At 48.6% G+C, this 27,729-nt stretch overlaps 1 protein-coding gene across 12 annotated transcripts in view; it reads right to left on the bottom strand.

The window, feature by feature from the left end:
* vps8 (VPS8 subunit of CORVET complex) overlaps positions 1-27,729 on the bottom strand; it is a 957,961-nt gene that overhangs the window by 575,636 nt on the left and 354,596 nt on the right. For all 12 annotated transcript variants that reach the window (XM_085985671.1, XM_085985669.1, XM_085985662.1 and 9 more), the window contains one exon: positions 18,295-18,341. In XM_085985671.1, coding sequence (XP_085841797.1) covers positions 18,295-18,341 — 47 coding nt within the window. The remainder of the gene's footprint in view (positions 1-18,294; positions 18,342-27,729) is intronic.

Raw genomic sequence — 27,729 nt, 5'->3', positions numbered from 1 at the left:
TCGTCGGAGATGGGGACCTCCCAGCTACCAAGTGACACAATTAAATATCAGTCACATATAATATGGCAGTCAGTCATGATCATGTTCAAAATGAGAAGTTGCAACATTTTTACCTCGCCAGTACTCATTCACGTCTTTTATCTCCCACAGAGCCTTCACAGGTGCAGGAGGAGTTGCTGGAGGTCACGGACAAAGATTCCTCAGAGGAGCGGAATTCTTCTGAAAATACAGGACTCATGCTTACCATGCACCAGCTCAGGTACTCGGTGGAACCAGTAAGAGAGATAGTTGGGTTTTCACTTGATGGTTCACACTTCACAATTGAGCAAGAGTAGATGGTGGTGACAGGGACAGCAGTGGAGAGTCCCCGTCAGAGGGCGCAGCCCTATCCAAACTCTGTTCAGCAGAACACAGATGCTGTACCCCAGAGGCAGTCGATGTAAAGGAGAATCATTGAGCAGCAGCAGAGAATGTGCGATGTACTGACAGGCCTTCCAAGCACACCGTCCACGACTGCAGAGAAAATGGAGGAGTCCGCCTCAAGCATGAGGGGGGTGATATCGCACGGCATTGCAATGATGTATTCTTGCATGGAGAGTGGCCAAATGCATGGAACATCAAACGCAGCAATCACACGAGTCAATGCAGGCCTTGAGCAAGGGCTTGCAGATTCTGGATGCCACCTTAAAGAGGTTGATAGATACCCTAACCTTAGCCTTTCAGAGCTCCAATGATCTGCAGCAAAGTGGTCTCCAGCATAGTGGTAGCAGTGAAGTGTGGCTGGGCCCTGAGGATGATGGCGAAATTGGACGTGGAAGTGGGGACTCCACTCAAAACGGTTCCATTTCTCATCCTTTGCCCATCCCCCAGCCAGTACCAGACATGCTGCCTCATCTCCAGACGGCACAGTCTGCCCCTGCACAGGTGCAGGTGGGGCGGGGCCCTCACGGGCTCCAAAACCCTAAGGATGTCGGTCATCTCAGCAGTCAGAGCAGGAATTGAGCAGCCTGCCTCTATCTCTGCTGAAGCCACAGAGGTTGCACCACATAGGAGTGGTAGGAAAAGGAAGATTAAAGATTTGTAGTTGCACAAGGGTATCTTAGACATTGTTACGTTGTTAAGTTTCTGCTCTTTACTTGAAGCACGTAAATATTGGGCCAGAAATTCGGGTCAGAGGCTTCCCGGGGGTGCAAGCCCCCGACCTGCACTTACCTAGCGCCCCTGCCGTTGTGCTGTGGGCCCGCGTGGGATTCTGATCCTGGGCCTCCTCCAGCTACCGGCGCAGTGTTTGCGTATCCCAGGGGCGCAGTTAGTTCGAAGCGTCCCCATGGATCACGTGGGCCATGGAGAGCCAATCGTAGCAGGGAATCTCTATTCATAAATTTGACAGGAAGACCTGTCAAATCTATGAATAGAGATTGGCCCCAAAGCCTAACTAAAACTTCAAATAAATGTTTTTAAAAACATCACATTTTTAAAATAACTATAAATTACATGAAATAACTATTTTAAACAATAATTTAAATTTTTGAAAAAATTAATTACAGTTTTTAACAGGGCTAAAAATAAACTTACCTTTCTTTAAAGTATTTAAAAATAAACCTGTGGAAAAAATGTTTTAATTTTACTTAATTCACCACTTACCTTGTTAAAAGCAGGCCTTGCGGCTACTTTTTACAAGCATAGCTCCTGGAGACTTACCCTCCCGGAGAAACCTGTAAAAAAAACAGAAGTTCCAGGCGTACGCGCTGCCTCTCCGGTGCACGTGTTCGACCTGTGAACCCCTTCCTTCAAGGGAACGGAAGTTCCGGTTTCCAGCGCATGTGCAGTGCATGCACGATACCGGCACTTTCGTTAGCCCTACGCATGAGTACCCAGCACGTACTCACCCGTGGGGACCCGAATTTCTAGCCCATTATTCTTTTGCACCACTTTCCCATCTTGCCCTTTTCTTAAGTTGTTTGATGATGAATGGGAAGACATGAATTGACAGCAACCAATGGGGAGATGGGGGGGGGATGTGAAAGTGGCTGCTGTATATGATTGTTAGAAGGGTCAAGCGGTGGAACCTAAGTGAACATCGCAATAATCAGGCCATCCTGAACAGCAATGTGCGCAGCATGTGGTGCATTGCCTGCAACACCTTCTGCCTCATCGGCTTCCTCCAAAGAGGCTTTGCACTTTGGTCCACCTGCAGGTCTAAACTTCGCATGCCGGGCAATGTTGTGCAGAGCGCAGCACACAACGATCATTCTGGAGACGCTGTCTGGTGCGTACTGAAGGGCACCTCCAGATCTGTTGAGGCGCCCGAAGCACATCTTCAGCGTGCCAATTACTTGTTTGATGACACATCTGGTGGTGATATGCCATTGACTGTAGTACTCTTGGGTGTCATTCCTCGGGTTTCTGAGAGGTGTCATCAGCCACATTTTAAGTGGGTATCCCTTGTCTCCGAGCAGCTAACCAGTAAGTCTGCTTCCAGGTTAAGAAGATGGCAGGGAGGCTGGACTGCCGCAGGATGAAAGCATCATGGCAGCTGCCCAGGAATCTTGCGCACACCTGCATAAAGATCTTTTTTGTGGTTGCACACCAGCTGCACATTGATGGAGTGGAAGTCATTGCAGTTGACAAATACTCCTGGTTGATCTCAGATTGCCACATTTGTGCAGTCGATGACACCCAGCACCTGTGGGAAGCCAGCCAGAGATGCAAACCCGAGCACCCGCTCATTCTGACTGGTGTCATCGCAGGCAAATTTGCCATAATTGGCGGCCCTAGCAAATAAGCAGTCAGTCACCTGTCTTATGCATTCGTGTGCCACCGACTGAGAGATTCTGCAAATGTCTCCAGCAAAGCCCTGGAAGAATCAAGAGGCAAAAATGTTGAGGGCAGTGGTGACTTTGACAGCCACTGGAAAAGCATGGCCACCAGGAGCAGCACCAGGCATAACTAAAAATGATGTGCCAACCTGGGGAAGCTGCCACACAGGACTACATGCATGCTAAAAAGCGGAAGCAGCATGTTATAGACATGGCTAAGCGATTCCACAATCAATGGATCAGATCAAAGCTCTGCAGTCCTACCACATCCAGTTGTGAATGGTGGTAGACCATTAAACAACTAACGGGAGGAGGAGGCTCCATGAATATCCCCATCCTCAATGATGGTGGAGCCCAGCACGTGAGTGCAAAAGACAAGGCTGAAGCGTTTCCAATCATCTTCAGCCAGAAGTGCAGAGTGAATGATCCATATCGCCCTCCTTCTGAGGTCCCCACCATCACAGAAGCCAGTCTTCAGCTAATTCGATTCACTCCACGCAAAGTCTATGGGTCCCGACAACATCCCGGCTATCGTGCTGAAGACTTGTGCTCTAGAACTAGTCGCGCCTCTAGCCAAGCTGTTCCAGTACAGCTACAACACCGGCATCTATCGGACAATGTGGAAAACTGCCCAGGTATGTCCTGTCCACAAAAAGCAGGACAAATCCAACCCGGCCAATTACCGCCCCATCAGTCTACTCTCAAGCATCAGCAAAGTGATGGAAGGTGTCATCGACAGTGCTATCAAGCGGCACTTACTCACCAATAACCTGCTCACTGATGCCCAGTTTGGGTTCCGCCAAGACCACTTGGCTCCTGACCTCATTGCAGCCTTGGTCCAAACATGGACAAACGAGCTGAATTTCAGATGTGAGGTGAGAGAGACTGCCCTTGACATCAAGGCAGCATTTGACCCAGTGTGGCATCAAGGAGCCCTGGTAAAACTGAAGTCAACGGGAATCGGGGGGGAAAACGCTCTACTGGCTGGAGTCATACCTAGCACAAAGGAAGATGGTTGTGGTGGTTGAAGGTCAATCATCACAGCCCCAGGACACTGCTGCAGGAGTTCCTCAGGGCAGTGTCCTACGCCCAACCATCTTCAGCTGCTTCATCAATGACCGTCCCTCCAACATAAGGTCAGAAATGGGGATGTTCGCTGATGACTGCACAGTGTTCAGCGCCATTCACAACTCCTCAGATAATGAAGCAGTCCATGCCCGCATGCAACAAGACCTGGACGACTTTCATTGGGCTGGTAAGTGGCAGGTAACATTCGTGCCACAGAAGTGCCAGGCAATGACTATCTCCAACAAGCGAGAGTCTAACCACCTCCCCATGACATTCAACGGCATTACCATCGCCGAACCCCCCACCATCAACATCCTGCGGGTCACCATTGAGCAAAAACTTAACTGGACCAGCCACATAAATACTGTGGCAACAAGAGCAGGTCAGAGTGTCTCACCTCCTGACTCCCCAAAGCCTTTCCACCATCTACAAGGCACAAGTAAGGAGTGTGATGGAATACTCTCCACTTGCCTGGATGAGTGCAGCTCCAACAACACTCAAGAAGCTCGACACCATCCAGGACAAAACAGCCCACTTGATTGGTACCCCATCCACCACCTTAAACATTCACTCCCTCCACCACCGGCAAACCGTGGCTGCAGTGTGTACCATCTAGAAGATGCACTGCTGCAACTCACCAAGGCTTCTTCGGCAGCACCTCCCAAACCCGCGACCTCTTCCACCTAGAAGGACAAGGGCAGTAGGCGGATGGAAACACCACCACCTCCAAGTTCCCCTCCAAGTCACACACCACCCTGACTTAGAAGTATATCGCCGATCCTTCATCGTCGCTGGGTCAAAATCCTGGAACTCCCTACCTAACAGCGCTGTGGGAGTACCTTCACTACACGGACTGCAGCGGTTCAAGGCGGCGGCTCACCACCACCTTCTCAAGGGCAATTAGGGATGGGTAATAAATGCTGGCCTTGCCAGCAACGGCCACATCCCATAAATTAATAAAAAGGTCCGGCAGGCAGCAGGTCTTCTTTCAGCAGGCTGTGGATGTCTGCCACCACCTGACGCGACAACTTGAGCCTCCCTAGACAGTGCTGTTCTGACATGTCGAGGAAGCTGATCCTCTGCCTGTAGGCCCTGTGTGGCCTCCTGCGAGCTGCTCCCCTCTCTCATGTGCAGCTACAGGTCTGTGGCCAGCAGACTGCTGCTGTTGCTGGTCATCTTGATCCTCATCCGAGGTCCAATCTAAGGCAGCATATGTGACACTCATCCTGACTGATATATCAAACCTTCAAAGTGTGGAAGAAGTCTCCAAAGTGTAGAAAGTCAACTCTCAGCAAAGTACTGTGAACACCCTTTCCTACTAGCAGGTAAGAAAGCAGCTGTGAATACTGAGTATTTGTTGCCACATTTCCGAGAGATTGATTGACCCCCCTCACTTACTGCCGTGTTCTCGTCTTGCTTTCACTGGCAAGTTTCAGGAAGTCTGGGAAACCCGTGGATCACACGTTAAACTGAAAAAAATTAAAAATCTGTGTCTATATCGCTCTAATTGAGCGATTAGCATATGTTAATAGGCAACCTGCCTCTCCCAAAGGGGTTGTACGGAAGCAGGCTAATGGCACTGCAGTTAAATGTGGAAATCGGCGGGTTGTCATTTTGGCCGGTTTTAACCCCTCATCTGCACCCAAACTCACGCACTCCATCATGTTAAAATTCCCCCCAGACACTTCTGGAGGACAACTCAATCGCTTCCCATCCCTAAAGATCTGGGCCTAGAAATTGGATATGGCCACAAAACAGGTAGTATTAAGGCCCAATGATGTTAAGCTGCACCAGGTCAAAATGGTCTAGGTAGCACGCAAAGTTCGTGCTCAGTTGTAATTGACATGATTATAGCCTTGATCTCAGCACTAAAGCCACTGTTCATTGGCTTACCGCTCAACAGGTGGGCCAATATTGTGTCCAATCTAATTCCCAGTCATGTGTGGCACACGCTTTATTCAGTACTTAATGGGGAGGTGTATTGATGCCACAGCACCTCATTATAAATCCAGTTCCAACTTCACCTGGAAGCAGGTGGCAGTGGAAGAAGATGGCTGAGCCTCAGCACAGGGAGAGAGCTCGCAGATTCTCAGACACAGCCACCACCAGTGCCTCAAGAGCCATGGCAAGGAAACAGGTTGTTCTCTTCCCACAGACTGGCAGGAAGCCCTCGCCACATACATCTCAAAGGCTCTGGCAGGAGATAGCCACTTATGTGATGGACAGCAGTGTGGTCCCCAGGTCGGCCATCCAGTGCCACAAGAAGTTTAATGACCTCACACGGCAGATCAAGGTGAGTGAAGGCTTCAGCAAATGCCATATCCCACCACAAGCCTCACACACTGCTCAATGCACCATAAGTCCAGCACTCACCTACCAACAATCTCTACCTATCACCACTCAGACCTCACAATCATAGCTTCACTTCATCCTCACAACCTTACCATTGCTGCAACACTCACACCCACATCTCACAGCTATTCAATTATGGCAGGCACATCACCCAAACACATTGCACTACACTCATTCACAAACTTCTCTTTCTCTTGCAGGCCAGGGTCATAGTGAACAGGAGGAATCAGCGGCAGACAGGTGGGGAGCAAGCTGCCATCTACGATCTCAGCCAATTGGAGGAGTGAGTGCTGGAGATCATTGGGCAGCAGATCATGGAGGCCGTTGCAACCGGCGAAGTTGAAGCCCTTGGGGATAACAAATGTATACACATTCCTAATCCTTCTTCTCACATTTCACTTTCCCCTCATCCCACAATCTCTTCTCACTTTCAAGCTGCTGATACTATATGTATGCATAATCTTGCTTTCCCCCCCCCACCCCCTCACCATGACCCGACTCTTGTGCCTTTCTGCTTTCAGATAATCAAAGACATAGCAGCAGACCAGACTGTCCCCGAGCTGATGCAGGAGAGGGATGGGGGAGATGAAGACGACGACACAGGTGTCACTGCATCTGTCACTTGCTGACACCAGTTTAGAAACAGGAACTGCACATACTTTAGGAGAAAGTGTAGAGGCGGGATCTGCACAGGGTGAGGCACCGGGCACAGGTGGTCTAATGCTCATATCATTATTGCAGCTCTGAGGTACATCACTAGGAGCAGGCAATGCCATGTACACACACACACCAAACTCCCTAAGCCATTGGCAAGCTGCAACTAAGTCTGTAGCAGCTGGATAGCCTCCGGCACACACTGCCTGAATTACCAGAGGCAACTGGGAAAGAGATACCAAGAGAGTAGGTTATGGAAAAGGACAAGGAAGAATCAAATGTGAAAATACCACCGGAGGAGGGTAATTTCAGTGAGTTGAAAAGGGATCTGGCACAGGTGGATTGGAATAAAAGGGAACGGTAGCATGGTGGTTATATTACTGAACAAATCCAGAGGCCTGGTCTAATGATTCAGAGACGCGAGTTCAAATCCCACCACGACAGCTGGGGAATTTAAATTCAGTTAATTAAATAAATCTGGAATAAAAAAAGTTATCAGAAATGGTGACCATGAAGCTATCGGATTGTCATTAATATATGAGACCAGGCCGACAGCAATGTGGTTGACTCTTAACTGCCCTCTGAAATGGCCTAGCAAGCCACTCAGTTGTAACAAAACCTATGAAAAACAGTCAACAGAATAAAACCAGACAGACCACCTGGCATCGACCTCGGCACTGGCTTCAGACACGACAATGGCACACCCAGCCCCATCGACCCTGCAAAGTTCTCCTCACTAACATCTGGGGACTTGTGCCAAAATTGGGAGAGATGTCCCACAGACTAGTCAACCAACAGTCTGACAAAGTCATAATCACAGAATCATACCTTCCAGCCAATGTCCAAGACTCCTCCATCACCATCCCTGGGTAGGTCCTGTCCCACCGGCAGGACAGACCCACCAGAGGTGGCTACATAGTGGTATACAGTCGGGAGGGAGTGGCCCTGGGACTCCTCAACATTGACTCCGGACCCAATGAAGTCTTATGGCTTCCGGTCAAGCATGGGCAAGGAAACCTCCTGCTGATTACCACTTACCGCCCTCCCTCAGCTGATGAATCAGTACTCCTCCATGTTGAACACCACTTGGAAGGAGCACGGAGGGTAGCAAGGGCACAGAATGTCCACTGGGTGGGGGATTTCAATGTCCATCACCAAGAGTGGCTTGGTAGCACCACTACTGACCGAGCTGGCCAAGTCCTGAAGGACATAGCTGCCAGTCTGGGCCTGCGGCAGGTGGTGAGATAACCAAAACGAGGGGAAAACCTACTTGACCTCGTCCTCACCAATCTACCTGTCACAGATGCAACTGTCCATGACAGCACTGGTAACAGTGACCACCGCACAGTCATTGTGGAGGCGAAGTCCCGTCTTCACACTGAGAACACCCTCCATCATGTTGTGTGGCACTACCACTATGCTAAATGGGATAGATTCAGAACAGATCTAGCAGCTCAAAACTGGGCATCCATGAGGTGCTGTGGGCCATCAGCAGCAGCAGAATTGTATTCCACCACAATCTGTAACCTCATGGCCCAGCATATCCCTCACTCTACCATTACCATCACGCCAGGGGACCAACCCTGGTTCAATGAGTGCAGAAGAGTATGCCAGGAGCAGCACCAGGCGTACCTAAAAATGAGGTGCCGACCTAGTGAAATTAGAACACGGGACTACATGCATGCTAAACAGCGGAATCAGAGCTAAGCGATCCCGCAATCAATGGATCAGATCAAAGCACTGTAGTTCTGCCACATCCAGTCGTGAATGGTGGTGGTCAATTAAACAACTAGCGGAAGGAGATGGCTCCATGAATATCCCCATCCTCAATGATGGCGGAGCCCAGCACGCGAGTGCAAAAGACAAGGCTGAAGCGTTTGCAGGCAGAAGTGCCAAGTGGATGATCCATCTCAGCTTCCTCCTGAGGTCCCCACCATCGCAGAAGCCAGTCTTCAGCCAATTCGATTCACTCCACGTCAGGAGTGTGATGGAATACTCGCCACTTGCCTGGATGAGTGCAGCTTGAACAACACTCAAGAAGCCCGACACCATCCAGGACAAAGCAGCCCGCTTGATTGGCACCCCATCCACCACCTTAAACATTCACTCACTCCACCACCAGCGTACCGTGGTTGCAGTGTGTATCATCTACAAAATGCACTGCAGCAACTTGCCAAGGTTTCTTCAGCAGCACCTCCTAAACGCACGACCTCTACCACCTAGAAGGACAAGGGCAGCAGGCACATGGGACCAACACCACCACCACAATCCTGACTTGGAAATATATATCATCATTCCTTCATTGTTGCTGGGTCAAAATCCTGGAACTCGCTCCCTTACAGCACTGTGGGAGTACCTTCACCACACGGACTGCAGTGGTTCAAGGCGGCGGCTCACCACCACCCTCTCAAGGGCGACTAGGGATGGGCAATAATGCTGGCCTCGCCAGCGATGCCCACATCCCGGAATGAATAAAAAAAAAGATTGGCAGGTAAAATAGTAAATGAGCAATGGGAGGCCTTCAAAGAGGAGATGGTTCAGGTACAGACTAGACAAATTCCCACAAGGAAAGGAAGGGCATCCAAAGCTAGAGCTCCCTGGATGACTAAATATATAGAGATTAAAAAGAGAAAAAGGAGGCTTATGAAAAATGTTGGGTTCATAATTCAATAGAGAACCAAGCCAAATACAAAAAATACAGAGGAGAACTGAAAAAGGAAATAAGAGGGGCAAAAAAGTGTGCAGGAGAATGGCTTAGCAGGTAACATAAAAGGGAACCCAAAAGTAAACACATAAATAGTAAAAGGGTAGTCAAAGGAAAGGTGGGGCAGATTAGGGACTAAAAAGGAGATCGTCTTGTGAGACAGAGGGCATGGCTGAGGTACTAAATGAGCACTTTGCATCTGTCTTCACTAGAGAAGAGGATGCTGCCAATGTCACAGTAATGGAAGAGGTAGTAAAGAAATTGGTTAGGATAAAAATCAACAAAGAGGAGGTAAAGCACATGAGGTTGGCAAGTTTATGCTTTCATCGTCTGCTAATTCTCACCGGCTATTTCTCTCAGGTTTCTAAATCCGCTTAAACGTTTTAGGTCATTTACCTGATGGTTTACATATTGACCCAGTGCTCTCACTTCTCAGGTTCATCAAGTTGCTGCTTCCACCGACTCACCAAAAGCAGTTAAAATGATACTGTTTGTGTTCAATGCAATGTAGTTTATTTGCACTAAATGTTACTGTTCCTGCACCCCCTTTAAAATTGTAAGACCTTGGGGGTGTATGTACACAAGTCTTTTAAGGTGGCAGGACAAGTTGAGAAGGCTGTTAAAAAGGCATACGGGATCCTTGGATTTATAAATATAGAGTACAAAAGCAAGGAAGTTATGCTAAACCTTTATAAAACACCGGTTAGGCCCCAGCTGGGGCTTTGTGGCCAATTCTGGGCACCACACTTTGGGAAGAATGTCAAAGCCTTAGAGAGGGTGCAGAAGAGATTTACTAGAATGGTACCAGGGATGAAAGACTTTAGTAACATGGCGGGACTAGAGAAACTGGGATTGTTTTCCTTAGAGCAGGGAAGGTTAAGGGGAGATTTGATAGAGGTGTTCAAAATCATGAAGGCTTTTGATAGAGTAAATAAGGAGAAATTGTTTCCAGTGGCAGAAAGATTGGTAACCAGAGGACACAAATTTAATGTAATTGGCTAAAGAGCCAGAGGCGACATGAGGAAAACATTTTACGCAGCGAGTTATGATGATGCAGAATGCACTGCCAGAAAGGGTGGTGGAAGTAGATTCGATACTAACTTTCAAAAGGGAATTGGATAAATTTGCGGGGCTATGGGGAAAGAGCAGGGGAGTGGGACTAATTGCATAGCTCTTTCAAAGAGCCGGCACAGGCATGATGGGCCGAATGGCCTCTTTCTGTGCTGTATCATTTATGATTCTGAGAGAAAGAGGCATTATGTAATGAAAAAGGAAAATGCTTCCTACATGCACCATCTTAGTCAGACATTCCCATTTAAACAACAAATAACAATGTTCACGGTTCACTGGAAAAAAATATTTTGCCAGTGTAAAATTCAATTGCTATTACAGAAATTTAAAAAAGTTTAAACGGTCGTCATAAAAAGCAACCATCATTGAAATGGTTTCTTTTTAAATCACAAATTATAGCTATCACAGCAAAAGAGAGACAAGAATTTCTTGCTGTCCTTCCAGCAAATGCCAAAGCAGATGTAAATCCCAGCCAAATTAAAACCTCTATTGTATATATTCTGGAAATGAAACATTTAGTTATTACAGGAGCAATTCAGAGTCCAGTTCATTGATAATTGATAAAGAAGAAAACACCATGACCACATGCACTGTATGCATCTTAAACAACATTCAAAGTCACACCCCTTATCTACACCATCACTACAAACACTTTCCGTCAAAAACAATAATTAAAATATGTCCAATTTTGCTAAACTGTGGAGTCCTCAATTTTCATTATGGAGTACTCCCTTCAGGTCACCTTAAAGCTTTTGCAAAAAGGTTATTCCTGTAACCCTATTTTAAGGGATAATAAATAAGCATGTACCAACAATATCAAATGGGTTCAGAATAGTTTAGCTTTCAAAATATTTATAGAAGCTCATAACTTCCAATACACTCTGTTTCGCAGATTAGTAACTACAGCACAATAAGATAAAGGAATTAATGGAACATAACCTGAACCCAGCAAATCTGCTGCATTTTAATCCCGTCACAAGATAAATCTTCCTTACTTTTAGAAATTGTTTTATTCTACAATCCCACTTTTCTGTATCCTCCATTTACCATGAAGACCATGTTTTGACTTGAATATTTCTGTTGTATTCTATGGAGTTTTTACCCAAATAAGGATCTAGCATGTGTTTTTAAGACAATTGTACTCTATTACTGAAAATATAAATATCACTGAAATTACTGCTATTGATATACCACAATCTCTGGGTTGGACCGTACACCAGCTTGTCGCTCGACCCCCACAACCCACCTCCCCCCAACCAGACGTCACATTCACACCCTAAGTTAAATTGGGGCTATTGTTAGATCTAGGATTCTGAAATTTGGAGTCTATTCATACTGTCAGTTTCAATTTCCAAGACTCCAATATTGGATTCAGAATTAAAGTGGAGAACATGTTGGCACAGTAAATGTCCTTTCTGTTGATGTCTTTAGTAAGAACTGTCTGATAAAACATAGCAGTGATAATATACAGTACTGAATAAAATATGCTAACATCTAACGGCAAACCACCAACAACACAATAAATTAAAAAAAATATTGATAGGCCATGTGACTTAGACACCATTATGTTGTCTGACTAGAATATCAATTAGCCATTCGATACTTCAATATATTGGTGAATCTAACTCAGCTGTGAACAGCAGGAATTAATCCATTTTAAGAAAAGCTTCTGAGACACAAAAGCTTGAAATATAGCATCAGAATTTATATCAAATATGCAAAGATCATTATGGCAATCCTTTGTGCATATCTGATTAACAAGGGAAGGCAATAAATACTTTACCCCTTGGCAAGTTTGCTTCAACATAAGATGAAGCTTCCATCATTTCAAATGCAATACAACTGCATTAATTCTACTCCACACTTGATTTACAAAATCCAAACAGAGTACTGTATGTCATAATATCTTCAACAGACATGTTATTTTTGGGACCCTAGCCAAACTGCAGTAAGAGCTCCCTGTGCTTGTCAGTTATCAGTTAATTTTAAGTGTAGGAAACGCATACGAGTTTTCTCCCTTGGCCAATTATTTTTGTTATTCCACAAGTGAGCTTTTTTTAAAGACAGCTTGGGTTGAAGTCTATAAGTCATTGGAACCTAAAACTAATTGAGCTCTTACCATGAGAAAATACAATTAAATAACTTCACTTGGAAATCTTTTTCTGTTTTCATTTAGCATTTTTTAAAGTCAATCAATGTCAGCCAACCATATAGCCATTAAGGAACAGAGAAATAGGCTTGGTGATTGTTGGAGACTTCAATTTTATCTCCTCCACCATTGACAGAAAAAAATATGTAAATGTGTCTTTTAGATGGGAGGAAAATGAAAGACAAGGAAGCTCATACCTATTCATTTAGAAATGGAAAAAGTGATTACCCAATTTCTTTAGAAAGAAATAACTTGCATTCATACAGCATCTTATCACATCCTCAGGTATTCCAAATTGCTCCATAATTAATATTTTTGAAGTGCAGTCACTGTTATTAAGCATGTGAACATAGCAGCCAATTTTCACAGTAGCATTCCAGAAACAGCAAATGAGATGAATGACTAATTAATTGGTTTCAGTGCTGTTGGCCAGGATCCCAGGAGAACTCCCTGCTCTTCTTTAAATAGTGCCTAACATTCACCTGAACAGGCAGATACAGCCTCGGTTTAACATCTCATCCAAAAGACATCACTCCCGCAGTACTGCACTAAAATGTTAGCCTGCAGTGGAGCTTGAACCTCCAACAATGTGATTTAGAGGCAAGAGTGCTACTGAAGCCAAGCTGGCACTTTAAAGAAGTGGGACTGTAATCTATTCTAATTTAGCCAAGCAGCAAAACCTTCATTATCCAACATAATAGAAGGGACCTCCCATTGTCTGGTGGATAAAGGAATTTGGTAATAATTGGGAGTCTCCAAATCTTCGTCTTGCACTTACAGTACACAAATATCACAACCATAGAAACAAAGACAAGGAAATACAAATAACATGAATGGGTTTCAACCCCCTTGTGCTATATTGTTTATTTACATCAAACAGGAAGGGACTAGTGTTAATGGGTTATGTAATGAGGCAATGACTTGTGTAAGGCTATGGGCTAAAAATTGAGTAGCGCCCCAACTTCGCCGGGGCACTTCTTTGGGCACTAATGGGAGTGGCAAAGCAACCGAATTTTTACCTCTTTATCCCTTGAACGTGCTAGTGGATAATAGGGAAGGCAGATAATAAAATCGCCGTGGGAGTGCATTAAAGGCGCTATATAAATGCAAGTTGTTGTTGAGTGTGGATAATAAAGGTTCCACAGTAAATAGTGGACATTAATTTCAGATGTATGTTTTGATTGCTGGAAGAATTTTGTTTACTAGAGAGAAACAAAGTATAATAATTCCAGAGGGAGAGCTGTCCAAAAATCTCTGAGCACTGGGAGACCTGAAGAAAATCTGGAGACTGCTCATCAAAGAAGAGAAAAGATTGAGCCGGGAGTTGAAGAGGTGCCCGGTGCAGAGTTAGAGTGTGGCACACCCGAAGAATGTCGTCCCAATCCCCTCCCCGCTCTGCTCCTCACCTCCCTACTCCTTCCCTCCCCTCCCCTCTCCTGCTCATCCTCTCTCCCTATCCCCACTCTCCCATCTTTCTCACCTGCCTCCCTCTCCCCCCACTTCCACACTTTAGGATTGCCAACTCTGATATTCCTGGAAGATTCAACAGAAGACCTCCTGCCTCCAACCGCCCTGCCCGGTCAAACAGCCACTTACACTATCTCCAAGATTTTTATAAATAATAAACAAAAGTCTTCAAAGAAAAACAAAATAAACAATTTATTTTAATGCCCCTATGATTTTTCTCCTGGGTTGCTCACAACAGTGTCCTGGAGATTAATTCCTGAAGGGTTGGCAGCCCTCCTCCCCCTCTCTAATCTAAATTAATCAAAAATCCCCTCTGGGCCAAATAAGTAAAGAAAATCTCGAAACATGGCAATAATTTAAAATTTCATTTGCAGGATGAAGACTGGAGATGACTTCACATAACTTTCAAATTAAGCAACAGTTTGATAGTCATCTTTTGGATGAGACGTTAAACCGAGGCCCCGCCTGCCCTCTAAAGATCCCCGGGCACTATTTTGAAGAAGAGCAGGGGAGTTCTCCCCTGTGTCCTGGCTAATATTTATCCCTCAACCAACATCAGTAAAAACAGATTGTCTGGTCATTTATCTCATTGCCGTTTGTGGGATCCTGCTGTGCGCAAATTGGCTGCTGCGTTTCCTACATTATAACAGTGACTACACTTCAAAAAGTACTTCATTGGCTGTAAAGTGCTTTGGGATGCCCTGAGATCTTGAAAGGCGCTATAGAAATTCAAGTTCTTTCTTTCTTTTCTTTACCTACCTACACCCTAGCTTTAATAAATATTTTAAAAGGCTACAAACTGAGCAAACATTACAGCGCTATTGTTCACTCACTGTATACCTGCATTACCCTGTATGCTTGTATCCATGTTCTCTAAATGGCTAAATCATTAAAAAGCACCCAGCTTTACACATGATAAAAAATGTGCATCATTATCTGTACCACACATAATTTATCAAACATCAGAACATTGTTATGCATAAAGAGAGATCCAACTGTGCATTTAAAAAAAAAAAATATGTATTCACACTAACAGTTTCTACTTTAAGCTAAGAAAATCTATGCTGGAGAAGTTTTTTTTGTTACATTGAGACAGCTGGCTAATCTTCCTGTAGCATACTTAATATGTAAAACATTCAGATTAATTATCCGGGCAGTAAAATACATTTTCAGGTTTCAAAATAGATTTATTCTGTCACAGAACAACTGCTTTAAAAAGAATTAGCACAGTGCTGAATATATATTTAAAATAAAACTCTTTTCAAATCCTGCAGCTCTCCAAGGGGGGAAAAACGCCGAAACAAACAATTTGTTTTGAAGGTATGAAATCTGTCCATTTCTCCTGCAGTCTCCCAGCATATCGATCCAAAAAAATCATAATTTAACTATTTCTTGAATGAACCCAAGGTTTTCACCTCCATTACACTACCAGGAAGACCATTTGAAGGGTTGAACAATCTTTCCATGAAGGAATTCTTCCAGACATCTGTTCTAAATTGTCTTTTCACCAGTGTTAGCCTATGCCCTTGTTCTAGTGTCTTGTCTGACCTAGAATAGTGCTCTGGATTAACATATCTCTAACATATAGTATCTTACATACTTCTAAAATGTCCCCTCTCAAGTCACCACCTTTCAAGGCTAAAGAGCCCCAGTTTTGCCAGTCTTTTCTGAGAATTCAAAGCTTTATCCCAGAATTGCTTTCCTCAGTGGTTAGAACAGAGACCACTGCATCTTTTAAGGGAAGGGTAAATAAAAAATTGAAAACGGAAGATACATGGTTATGAGGAGAGAGCAAGGCAGTGGGATTAGTTTTGGATTGCTTAAGCAAATAACTCGCTCAGATATGATTGGCTAAACAGCCTCTTTTTGTGCTGTGAATCTATGGCCCCAGTCTTGACTGGAGCGGGTTTTGTGAGCAGGGTGGGAGGGAAGAGTTGTGGTCGGGTCCGGGTTTCCCCATATGCTGCGCAGTTTTGACTCTACAGCGTGCATCTTTTTTTTCCATCTGGTTCCCTGCCCGGCTCAGCTCTCTGTCGGGTGGGGAACACTATGGAGAAGGCTGCAGCTCAGGAGCAGGTAGGGAGCCTGCAGCTGTGTTAATGGGTGCATAGGGGTCCAGATCTTTGAGGGGGGTGGGGGCTTGCCAATCCCGGTGGGGGGGAAGCACTCTTGCCCCCTCCTGGTCCACAAGCAGGTAAGCACACTTGCCTTCTCCACGAGGCAGTCGTCGCCTCCCTTTAGCTGCCGGGTTTCCCGAGGCTCGGAATTGGGCGGGTTTGCGATTTAAAAATTTTTCACATCTCACCCGACCCAATCCCACCTGTTTTGGGGGGTTAAAATTCATCCCTATGCGGGATTCATTGCCTGCCCAGATTGAAGGGTTGAACATCTCCTGCTTCCACTGGCTGGAAGAGTGTTAACCAAAATGAGTTAGGGGCCTCAGTGAGTATGAACCCATTACATAAACTGCTCATAATTCAGCATTAATGTAGAGGGTCACTCAAAGACCATCAACACAGGTGTGTGGGAAATGGAAATATCATACTGAAGCAATAGAGATAACTATGCTAGGTTTGGCTTAAGAGGAGTTTTCACATGCATCTAACCTGTGCTTTATTTGACTTAAGGGTGCTTAAATGGGCAGTATCGATGCAGATTTATTTTTCACCTAAACTGTGCTACACTTGACATGCAATTAATTGGGACACTATAGAGGGCGTGGTCCTTTTCATCCTGCTTTAAGATTGCTTGATGCTGATTTTTGTGCAATAACTGAAAAGATTACAGAGAACTCCAGAAGCATGTAAAAAGAGCGATAAGCAGAGCGAAAAGGAAACTAGAAATGAGTATAGCTGCAGATACTAAACACAACAGCAGTAAATGTTTCCACTACTACAATAGTACAAGAACAGTCAAGGGGATGAAGTTGAGGATCAGCAAAAAAGTTAACAAACTCAATTTCTTAAATGTAATCACTAGAGAACACATCCGTAACATACCATTTATTAATGGAAATAATCTTTGCAGCTATCAACAACACTGTGATTCTAAACAAGCTGAAAGTGCTCAAAACATGTAGGGGGGAAAATTGGGTTGCTTTGTGCCTTTAATCAGGGGAGGGAGGCCTGTAGTACCGCAGCGCTACGTGCCGACGCGCGTGGCGCTGTTGCACGTAGCACCGTAATATTGAATGGTAGCGCCCCAAGAGGGAGAGGGAGCGCTTCCAGTAGCGCCCCGCCTCCTGCTTGGGGCACTACCATTCAATTTTAGGCACGGGGGCGCTAACTTTTTCGGGGTGCTAAAAATAACGCCCCAAAGGGGACGTGACCTAATTTTCCCCCATAAATCCTTGAGGATGGAAGGTATCTATTCCAACATCTGGGATAAATATATGGTCTATCAACAGGGTGTTTTTCTGTTCATCAGTGTGGGCATCCCATACTATTTTGAGTGGAACAACAGTAAATTGCTAAGCCTTTGCAACACTATCCCAGTGACTTGATGGATAAAGTTCAGTTTTGGTTCAGAGGAAAGTTAGGTCTGCCTGAGGAAGTTGTTTTTAGGGTGAACACAAATAACGATGTGTGTTGGAAGAGAAGCCCAAATTGTAACACATGATTAGCTTTGTTGATAACTTCACACTAACTCAACACTTTTACAAATGATCAATGATAACACCCAAAACTTTTTTCTTCTTCACCTTTGTTACAGCACACCCTTTTCCTGATCTGATATGCATTAACTTACGATTATCTACCATTCCTTAGCTCATTCGTTTACTTGGTCCATATCCCTGAAAATGCTATCAATCTGCCTTACACTTGTAACCTTGCCATATCATTTGGTAAGCAAATCAGCAGCAAATTTTATAAAGTTATAAGCAAGTATTTTCCACCAAGCCATTTATGAATAGTGTGAAAACCATCAGCCCAGAACAGGCCCCCTGGGAGTCTTTAATCTGATGCCTATATATTCAACTACATTTAGCAAACAGACAAAAGCATACTCACAAAGAATCCAGTAGACTTTGTAACAACTGAAATAGTAAGTGTTGATCCTGGAAAAAAAATTATAAAAAGATTGAAAACAGCAATTATATAATACGTACAAGTTTGATCACCAGGACACATCCATCTTTATTCACACTAAGTAGTCATAAATGACTATTTTTCTGTTGTTATTTCTGTTGTTCCACTTACCTCCGTTCACTCCGAAAGGATGACCCCGAGCTTCCGGTCGCCTGTCATTTTAATTCACCGCCCCATTCCCACTCAGACCTCACCGTACTCGGGCTCTTGCATTGTTCCACGGAAGCTCAGCGTAAGCTTGAGGAACAGCACCTCATCTTCCGATTAGGCACTTTACAGCCTTCCGGACTCAATATTGAGTTCAACAATTTCAGATCATAACCCCGGCCCCCATTACATTTTTACTTATTTTTTATCCACACCTTTGTTTTGGCCCTTTCCCCCCCCTTTTTTTTCTCTCCCACATGGCAGCTGTCTCCCATTCTGCCAGCGCATTTCACACCTAATCTAGAGCCGTCTTTTGTCTCCACTAGTCCTATCATCATCTCGTCTCATTTTGAATACCTCTTAATGTCTCTTCACTTCTCTTTTGTTCTCTCCCAGCCTGGCCTCTTAATCTATTTCATTTCCTGTGCTTTTCCAGTCTTGACAAAGGGTTTGACCCGAAACATTGACTATTTTCTCTCCACGGATGTTGCCTGGCCTGCTGAGTTTTTCCAGCATTTTCTGTTGCTATTTTGGATTTCCAGCATCTGCAGTATTTTGTTATCGTCATAGCCATAAATGAAGTTCACCCCCAATTTAAAAAACTAAGGACATTTAGGGTAGATTGAAAACAAAATAAGGGCTCAACTTTAACTTTTGAGGATCTAATCAAATGTGAAAAAATTCATCTATTTTAAATTTTTCCCAATTATTTAAATTCCAGAATTCAAATACAGAGTTCTGTGACAATGCCACCTTGGTGCTGTACTATATTTAGCCCAAGGCAACACCGTAACTAAGGCAATGTTTGCATCCAGAAATTTAATTGATTGGTGGAAAAAAATCACGGACAACGGTATCAACTCCTTAATGCATTTATCTATCATTCCTTGATACCTCTGATCCTCTCCTATGCCTCTTAAGCTACATTTACATTAGAATTGGTGCAAATTGGCTTTGTCTCAACAATTATATATTTGTACAGTTTAAATCCAGTGTTAAAGGCTGACCTTACTCCAGAGCAAAGTTGAGTAAGACTCCCTCCTGCAAGAAGTCATGCTCTGCTTTGCTCCGGAGTCAGGTTAGGCCCTGGATTTGGGCGGAGACTGCATTTACTATTAACTGTAATGCTGGTGCAAAGAGAAATATTGTAGTGTAAATGTACTTACAAATACATGTAAATCCAATTGTAATGTGAATGCACCCATAAACTTCCTGTTCCAGATGCCTTCGAGTCTTCACTCTACCCAACATCCTAATGCACTTCAGTCTCCCGTATCCCTAGCTACTCCAGCGGTTTAAGCTAAAGGTTATCATTAGGAGTCAAGGATAGCCCCACCTCCCTGCCATCTGAAAAAGGCCTACTTTCGCAACAAGAAAGTGATTTCACACCTCAATGAATCTGGGGTAGCCTCATCTTTGAATAGCATTCCGCCATTCTGTCTCAGTGCAAGCAGACTAAATGACGATATTGGAGTGGAGAAATCAACCATATCAAGAGGCTGGGGGTGGAAAGATGGGAACACCAATTTTCCATATGCATATAAAAGGGAAATGCATGGAACAATTATTTTGGAAATGATATTGCACACAATTGTGGGGAAATAGCAGCTGCCCTACTATACAGGTTTCTCTACTACTCTTGATGCGTAAAAATATCTGGATTCCTGGGACTTAAAGCTGCACATACATGTCAAGCTGCAGTTACAACTGACCCCAAATATCTTATTTTCAGTGGTACTAAGCTTTAGATAGTGTGTTCACAAAAACACATTTGTTGACTTTTTCTGTTGGCCAATAAAAGGCTTCAACTAAAATATGAAAGAAAAACTGCTGGCAAGTGATGACCTCCAAAAGATTTCTTTAAAGAACTATTACTTTGTGAATCATCGTGGTTATATGTTTTTTTCCTGGGGTACATATGTTCAGTATTTTACTCCGAAGAGAATGGAGTGAAGACACTGGGGCAACATCAACAAAGAAGATAACTTTAAAAAGAGATAAACACAGAGACTTAAGGATTCAGGTACTAAAATCTCTAAAAGTACGAGAGCAAGTTGATAAAGCTGTAAATAAAAACATGGGATCCTAGGTTTTATAAATAGAGGCATTACATTTCAGGATTTTTGATTATTTTATCTCTACAGAAAGTATTTGGAAATGGGTTGTGCATAAGTGTTGTGTTTTAAAGCAAAGTGTATTTTTTTAAAAACCCACAGGCTGAAGGTGTTGAAGGAGGGTGACCATATTTTCTAAACTGAATCTGGGGACGCACAGGGTGGGAGCACAGCAAAGTAGCCAGGACAAAAATGTAGGTTACGCAGCGTAGGGAGGCAAAATTTTTTAGCAGCCTATATTTTAACAATTACACATATCTATATATATAAAGCGGTTCTTCTGTCTGTCTGTCATGCTGTCTGTCTGTATTCAATAAACTCGAAAGTTATAGAGCGTACCTACACGTGTGTTAACGTCGAAAGAAAGCTGACGATTCCAGAACCGTCCTAAGCGTATTAACGTATCGGCCAGACAAAAATTGCGCCCGCGGTATCCAAAAAACGTTCAACATTCCGCTCATTAGCATCGAGTGACGTCGAGGTCGACCAATCGTACGGCGGGTTCCTGGCGCATGCGGCCGGGCCCTCCTACGGTCGAGTGACGGGAAGATTGACCAATCCTATGCTTTGGTGACCTGACGGTCGACCAATCGGTGCGTGTGTGGGCGGGCCTTATCGTTCTGAACCGAGGTGAGTCGCCGCCATCTTGATTCTAAACTTTTCATTTCTTTTTCCCGCTTTCTGCGTGTTTCTTTTCAAATCTACATTTCCAGCAAAAAAAAAGTTGCTTTTAAAACACAAATTGTTCTTTAAAAAAAGTTAATTAATTTGTAAATCTTTTCTCTAACCTCTATAATTCTCCTACCTTTCACCGTTTTTCCAGGCCCGGGGCCTAGGCTTCTCCAACTGCCAGCAGTGCAACTCTAGACCCAGGCTCCCGGCCTAGGCAGAGACAAACACTGGCAGAAGAGAGAGGGTGTGCTGCCTCAGCTCCATTCCCAGGGTCAGTAGGTGGGGAGGCTTCATAAGCAACTGGGGTAGGTCGCAAGCCCCGAATAAAAATCTGAAGATCCTGTGTTTGCAGCTGAGGAAATTTCTTCTGCAGACAGCCCCAGGTTAACGGCAGCCATCTTTGTCAAGGAGGGCGAAAAGTTTCAGTGCGACGCCATTTTGATTCAGTGTGTAACGGAGTGCCTGCGCGGCCATCTTAGTACAGGAACAGAGAGTGGGTGGGGCTTCTGTGCTCCAAATCGGGTCCTGGTGACCGAGACAGACAATCGGCTGTGTGGGCGGGGCCTAATCTTTCCAACTGAAAAGCAAGCGGCGGCCATTGTTTGTGGTACAACACAGAGGTGAGGACCCCTTTTTTAATAAAAAGATTGGTGAGGTTGTAAAGTGTATGTTATAGAAAGATTTACCAAAAATGTTTTACAAGTACAGGAAACTTTGTGCTATCCGGAGGTGAGCTATCCGGCAATCTGGAGCCACCACAAAAATCAGCAGCAGTTTTTTATTCTTTGTTTATTTTCCTTTGTTTCAACAGTCAAGCTGTGCAAGGTCTGTAGCTATAGCAACAGCTTTAGCTGCAGAGGTTTAGGGCCACACCCGAGTGTTTAGAAGCTGTTGCTAAGCAACAGTGTTTGTTGTCAAATACGGAGATAAGAATCTCCGTATCTCTCAACATTAACTCTGGAGAGGGTGGATGCCTGATAGCACAAAGTTTCCTGTATTTTAAGTTTATCTCCCCCGCTCCCTTTCCACCCTCCAGACCCCCTCCCCCCCGACACTCCCTTCCCCCCAACCCCTCTTCGCCCCCTCCCCACCACACCCCTTCCCCCCCTCCCCAACCCCCCTTACCCCCCTCCCCCCACCCCTTCCCCCCTCCGCACCCCCCTCCCCTCCACCCCCTCCTTCCCCCCTCCCTCCCCCTCCCCTCCACATCCCCCTCCCCTTCCCCCCCTCCCCTTCCCCCCTCCCTCCCCCTTCCTCCCCTTCCCTTCTCCCCCTTCCCTCCCCTCCTCTCCCCTTCCCCTCTTCCCTCCTCCGCCCTTCCCCCTTCCCCCTCCTCCCTCCCTTCCCCCTCCTCCCTCCCCCTTCCCCCCTCCTCCTTCCTCCCTCCCCCTCTTCGCCCCCTTCCCCTTCCCCCACTCCCCCCTCCTCCCTTCCCCCCATCGCCCCCTTCCCCCACTCCCCCCATCGCCCCCTTCCCCTTCCCCCACTCCTCCCTCCTCCCTTCTCCCCATCGCCCCCTTCCCCTTCCCCCACTCCCCCTCCTCCCTTCCCCCCATGGCCCCCCTTCCCCGCTTCCCCTCCTCCCTCCCCCTTCCCCCCCCAAACCTTCCTCGCCCCCCTTCCCCCTTCCCCCCCTTCCCTTCCCCCTCCTCCCTCCCCCCTCCTCCTTCCCCCTCCCTCTCTCCCCTCCTCCTCCCCCCCACTCCCCTCTCCCCCCACTCCCCCCTCCCCACTCCCCCCCCACCTCCCTTCGCCCACTCCTCCCTCCCCACTTCCCCCCCTCCCCCCAGTCGCTCTCTCTCTCTTCCCCCCCGTCGCGCTCTCTCTCTCTCTCTTCCCCCCCAGTCGCGCTCGCTCTCTCTTCCCCCCCAGTCGCGCTCTCTCTCTTCCCCCCCAGTCGCTCTCTCTCTCTTCCCCCCCCAGTCGCTCTCTCTCTCTCTTCCCCCCCAGTCGCTCTCTCTCTTCCCCCCGTCGCTCTCTCTCTCTCTCTTCCCCCCGTCGCTCTCTCTCTCTCTTCCCCCCGTCGCTCTCTCTCTCTCTCTCTTCCCCCCGTCGCTCTCTCTCTCTCTCTTCCCCCCGTCGCTCTCTCTCTCTCTCTCTTCCCCCCGTCGCTCTCTCTCTCTCTCTCTCTTCCCCCCGTCGCTCTCTCTCTCTCTCTCTTCCCCCCGTCTCTCTCTCTCTTCCCCCCGTCGCTCTCTCTCTCTCTCTCTTCCCCCCGTCGCTCTCTCTCTCTCTCTCTTCCCCCGTCTCTCTCTCTCTTCCCCCCGTCGCTCTCTCTCTCTCTCTTCTTCCCCCCGTCGCTCTCTCTCTCTCTCTCTTCCCCCCAAGTCGCTCTCTCTTCCCCCCAGTCGCTCTCTCTTCCCCCCCAGTCGCTCTCTCTTCCCCCCAGTCGCTCTCTCTCGCTCTCTCTTCACCCCCAGTCGCGCTCTCTCGCTCTCTCTTCCCCCCAGTCGCTCTCTCTTCCCCCCCCAGTCGCTCTCTCTTCCCCCCCAGTCGCTCTCTCTTCCCCCCGTCGCTCTATCTCTCTTCCCCCCCAGTCTCTCTCTCTTCCCCCCCAGTCGCTCTATCTCTCTTCCCCCCCAGTCTCTCTCTCTTCCCCCCCAGTCGCTCTATCTCTCTCTTCCCCCCCAGTCGCTCTCTCTCTCTCTCTTCCCCCCAGTCTCTCTCTTCCCCCCAGTCGCTCTCTCTCTCTCTCTTCCCCCCCAGTCGCTCTCTCTCTCTCTCTTCCCCCCCAGTCGCTCTCTCTCTCTCTCTTCCCCCCAGTCGCTCTCTCTCTCTCTCTTCCCCCCCAGTCGCTCTCTCTCTCTCTCTCTTCCCCCCCAGTCGCTCTCTCTCTCTCTCTCTTCCCCCCCAGTCGCTCTCTCTCTCTCTCTTCCCCCCCAGTCGCTCTCTCTCTCTCTTCCCCCCCAGTCGCTCTCTCTCTCTCTCTTCCCCCCCAGTCGCTCTCTCTCTCTCTCTTCCCCCCCAGTCGCTCTCTCTCTCTCTCTTCCCCCCAGTCGCTCTCTCTCTCTCTTCCCCCCCAGTCGCTCTCTCTCTCTCTCTTCCCCCCGTCGCTCTCTCTCTCTCTCTTCCCCCCCAGTCGCTCTCTCTCTCTCTCTCTTCCCCCCCAGTCGCTCTCTCTCTCTCTCTTCCCCCCAGTCGCTCTCTCTCTCTCTCTTCCCCCCCAGTCGCGCTCTCTCTCTCTCTCCCCCCCCAGTCGCTCTCTCTCTCCCCCCCCAGTCGCTCTCTCTCTCTCGCTCTCTCTTCCCCCCCAGTCGCGCTCTCTTCCCCCCCAGTCGCTCTCTCTTCCCCCCCAGTCGCTCTCTCTCTCCCCCCCGTCGCTCTCTCTCTCCCCCCCCAGTCGCTCTCTCTCTCTCTCTTCCCCCCCCCAGTCGCGCTCTCTTCCCCCCCAATCGCTCTCTCTTCCCCCCCAGTCGCTCTCGCTCTCTCTTCCCCCCCAGTCGCTCTCTCTCTCTCTCTTCCCCCCCAGTCGCTCTCTCTCTCTCTCTTCCCCCCAGTCGCTCTCTCTCTCTCTCTTCCCCCCAGTCGCTCTCTCTCTCTCTTCCCCCCCAGTCGCTCTCTCTCTCTCTCTTCCCCCGTCGCTCTCTCTCTCGCTCTCTCTTCCCCCCGTCGCTCTCTCTTCCCCCCCAGTCGCTCTCTCTTCCCCCCCAGTCGCTCTCTCTTCCCCCCCAGTCGCTCTCTCTTCCCTCCCAGTCGCTCTCTCTCTCTCTTCCCCCCCAGTCGCTCTCTCTTCCCCCCAGCCGCTCTCTCTTCCCCCCCCAGCCGCTCTCTCTTCCCCCCCCAGTCGCTCTCTCTTCCCCCCCAGTCGCGCTCTCTTCCCCCCCAGTCGCTCTCTCTTCCCCCCCCAGTCGCGCTCTCTTCCCCCCTAGTCGCGCTCTCTTCCCCCCAGTCGCTCTCTCTTCCCCCCCGTCGCTCTCGCTCTCTCTTCCCCCCCCAGTCGCGCTCTCTTCCCCCCCCAGTCGCGCTCTCTTCCCCCCTAGTCGCGCTCTCTTCCCCCCCAGTCGCTCTCTCTTCCCCCCCAGTCGCTCTCGCTCTCTCTTCCCCCCAGTCACTCTCTCTCTCTCTCTTCCCCCCCAGTCGCTCTCTCTCTCTCTCTTCCCCCCCAGTCGCTCTCTCTCTCTCTCTTCCCCCCCAGTCGCTCTCTCTCTCTCTCTTCCCCCCAGTCGCTCTCTCTCTCTCTCTTCCCCCCAGTCGCTCTCTCTCTCTCTTCCCCCCCAGTCGCTCTCTCTCTCTCTCTTCCCCCCCAGTCGCTCTCTCTCTCTCTCTTCCCCCCCAGTCGCTCTCTCTCTCTCTCTTCCCCCCCAGTCGCTCTCTCTCTCTCTCTTCCCCCCCAGTCGCTCTCTCTCTCTCTCTTCCCCCCCAGTCGCTCTCTCTCTCGCTCTCTCTTCCCCCCCAGTCGCTCTCTCTTTCCCCCCCCGTCGCTCTCTCTTTCCCCCCCCGTCGCTCTCTCTTTCCCCCCCAGTCGCTCTCTCTTCCCCCCCAGTCGCTCTCTCTCTCTCTTCCCCCCCAGTCGCTCTCTCTTCCCCCCGTCGCTCTCTCTTCCCCCCCCAGTCGCTCTCTCTTCCCCCCCAGTCGCTCTCTTCCCCCCCAGTCGCGCTCTCTTCCCCCCCAGTCGCGCTCTCTTCCCCCCAGTCGCTCTCTCTTCCCCCCAGTCGCTCTCGCTTCCCCCCCAGTCGCTCTCGCTTCCCCCCCAGTCGCTCTCGCTCTCTCTTCCCCCCCAGTCGCTCTCTCTCTCTCTTCCCCCCCAGTCGCTCTCTCTCTCTCTTCCCCCCCAGTCGCTCTCTCTCTCTCTTCCCCCCCAGTCGCTCTCTCTCTCTCTTCCCCCCGTCGCCCTCTCTCTCTCTCTTCCCCCCGTCGCTCTCTCTCTCTCTTCCCCCCCAGTCGCTCTCTCTCTCTCTTCCCCCCCAGTCGCTCTCTCTCTCTTCCCCCCCAGTCGCTCTCTCTCTCTTCCCCCCCAGTCGCTCTCTCTCTCTTCCCCCCCAGTCGCTCTCTCTCTCTTCCCCCCCAGTCGCTCTCTCTCTTCCCCCCCAGTCGCTCTCTCTCTCTTCCCCCCGTCGCTCTATCTCTCTTCCCCCCCAGTCTCTCTCTCTTCCCCCCCAGTCGCTCTATCTCTCTTCCCCCCCAGTCTCTCTCTCTTCCCCCCCAGTCGCTCTATCTCTCTCTTCCCCCCCAGTCGCTCTCTCTCTCTCTCTTCCCCCCCAGTCTCTCTCTTCCCCCCCAGTCGCTCTCTCTCTCTCTCTTCCCCCCCAGTCGCTCTCTCTCTCTCTCTTCCCCCCCAGTCGCTCTCTCTCTCTCTCTTCCCCCCCAGTCGCTCTCTCTCTCTCTCTTCCCCCCCAGTCGCTCTCTCTCTCTCTCTTCCCCCCCAGTCGCTCTCTCTCTCTCTTCCCCCCCAGTCGCTCTCTCTCTCTCTCTTCCCCCCGTCGCTCTCTCTCTCGCTCTCTCTTCCCCCCGTCGCTCTCTCTTCCCCCCCAGTCGCTCTCTCTTCCCCCCCAGTCGCTCTCTCTTCCCCCCCAGTCGCTCTCTCTTCCCTCCCAGTCGCTCTCTCTCTCTCTTCCCCCCCAGTCGCTCTCTCTTCCCCCCAGCCGCTCTCTCTTCCCCCCCCAGCCGCTCTCTCTTCCCCCCCCAGTCGCTCTCTCTTCCCCCCCCAGTCGCGCTCTCTCTTCCCCCCCAGTCGCTCTCTCTTCCCCCCCCAGTCGCGCTCTCTTCCCCCCTAGTCGCTCTCTCTTCCCCCCCGTCGCTCTCGCTCTCTCTTCCCCCCCCAGTCGCGCTCTCTTCCCCCCCCAGTCGCGCTCTCTTCCCCCCTAGTCGCGCTCTCTTCCCCCCCAGTCGCTCTCTCTTCCCCCCCAGTCGCTCTCGCTCTCTCTTCCCCCCCAGTCACTCTCTCTCTCTCTCTTCCCCCCCAGTCGCTCTCTCTCTCTCTCTTCCCCCCCAGTCGCTCTCTCTCTCTCTCTTCCCCCCCAGTCGCTCTCTCTCTCTCTCTTCCCCCCCAGTCGCTCTCTCTCTCTCTCTTCCCCCCCAGTCGCTCTCTCTCTCTCTCTTCCCCCCCAGTCGCTCTCTCTCTCTCTCTTCCCCCCCAGTCGCTCTCTCTCTCTCTCTTCCCCTCCAGTCGCTCTCTCTCTCTCTTCCCCCCCAGTCGCTCTCTCTCTCTCTCTTCCCCCCCAGTCGCTCTCTCTCTCTCTCTTCCCCCCCAGTCGCTCTCTCTCTCTCTCTTCCCCCCAGTCGCTCTCTCTCTCTCTCTTCCCCCCCAGTCGCTCTCTCTCTCTCTCTTCCCCCCCAGTCGCTCTCTCTCTCGCTCTCTCTTCCCCCCCAGTCGCTCTCTCTTTCCCCCCCCGTCGCTCTCTCTTTCCCCCCCCGTCGCTCTCTCTTTCCCCCCCAGTCGCTCTCTCTTCCCCCCCAGTCGCTCTCTCTCTCTCTTCCCCCCCAG

The sequence above is a fragment of the Somniosus microcephalus genome, chromosome 4, assembly GCF_052327205.1.
Source record: "Somniosus microcephalus isolate GS21.2 chromosome 4, FLI_Smic_1.0, whole genome shotgun sequence".
NCBI lineage: Eukaryota > Metazoa > Chordata > Chondrichthyes > Squaliformes > Somniosidae > Somniosus > Somniosus microcephalus.
The sequence above is the reverse complement of the archived record's forward strand: the minus strand, read 5'-3'. Positions and strand labels throughout refer to the sequence as shown.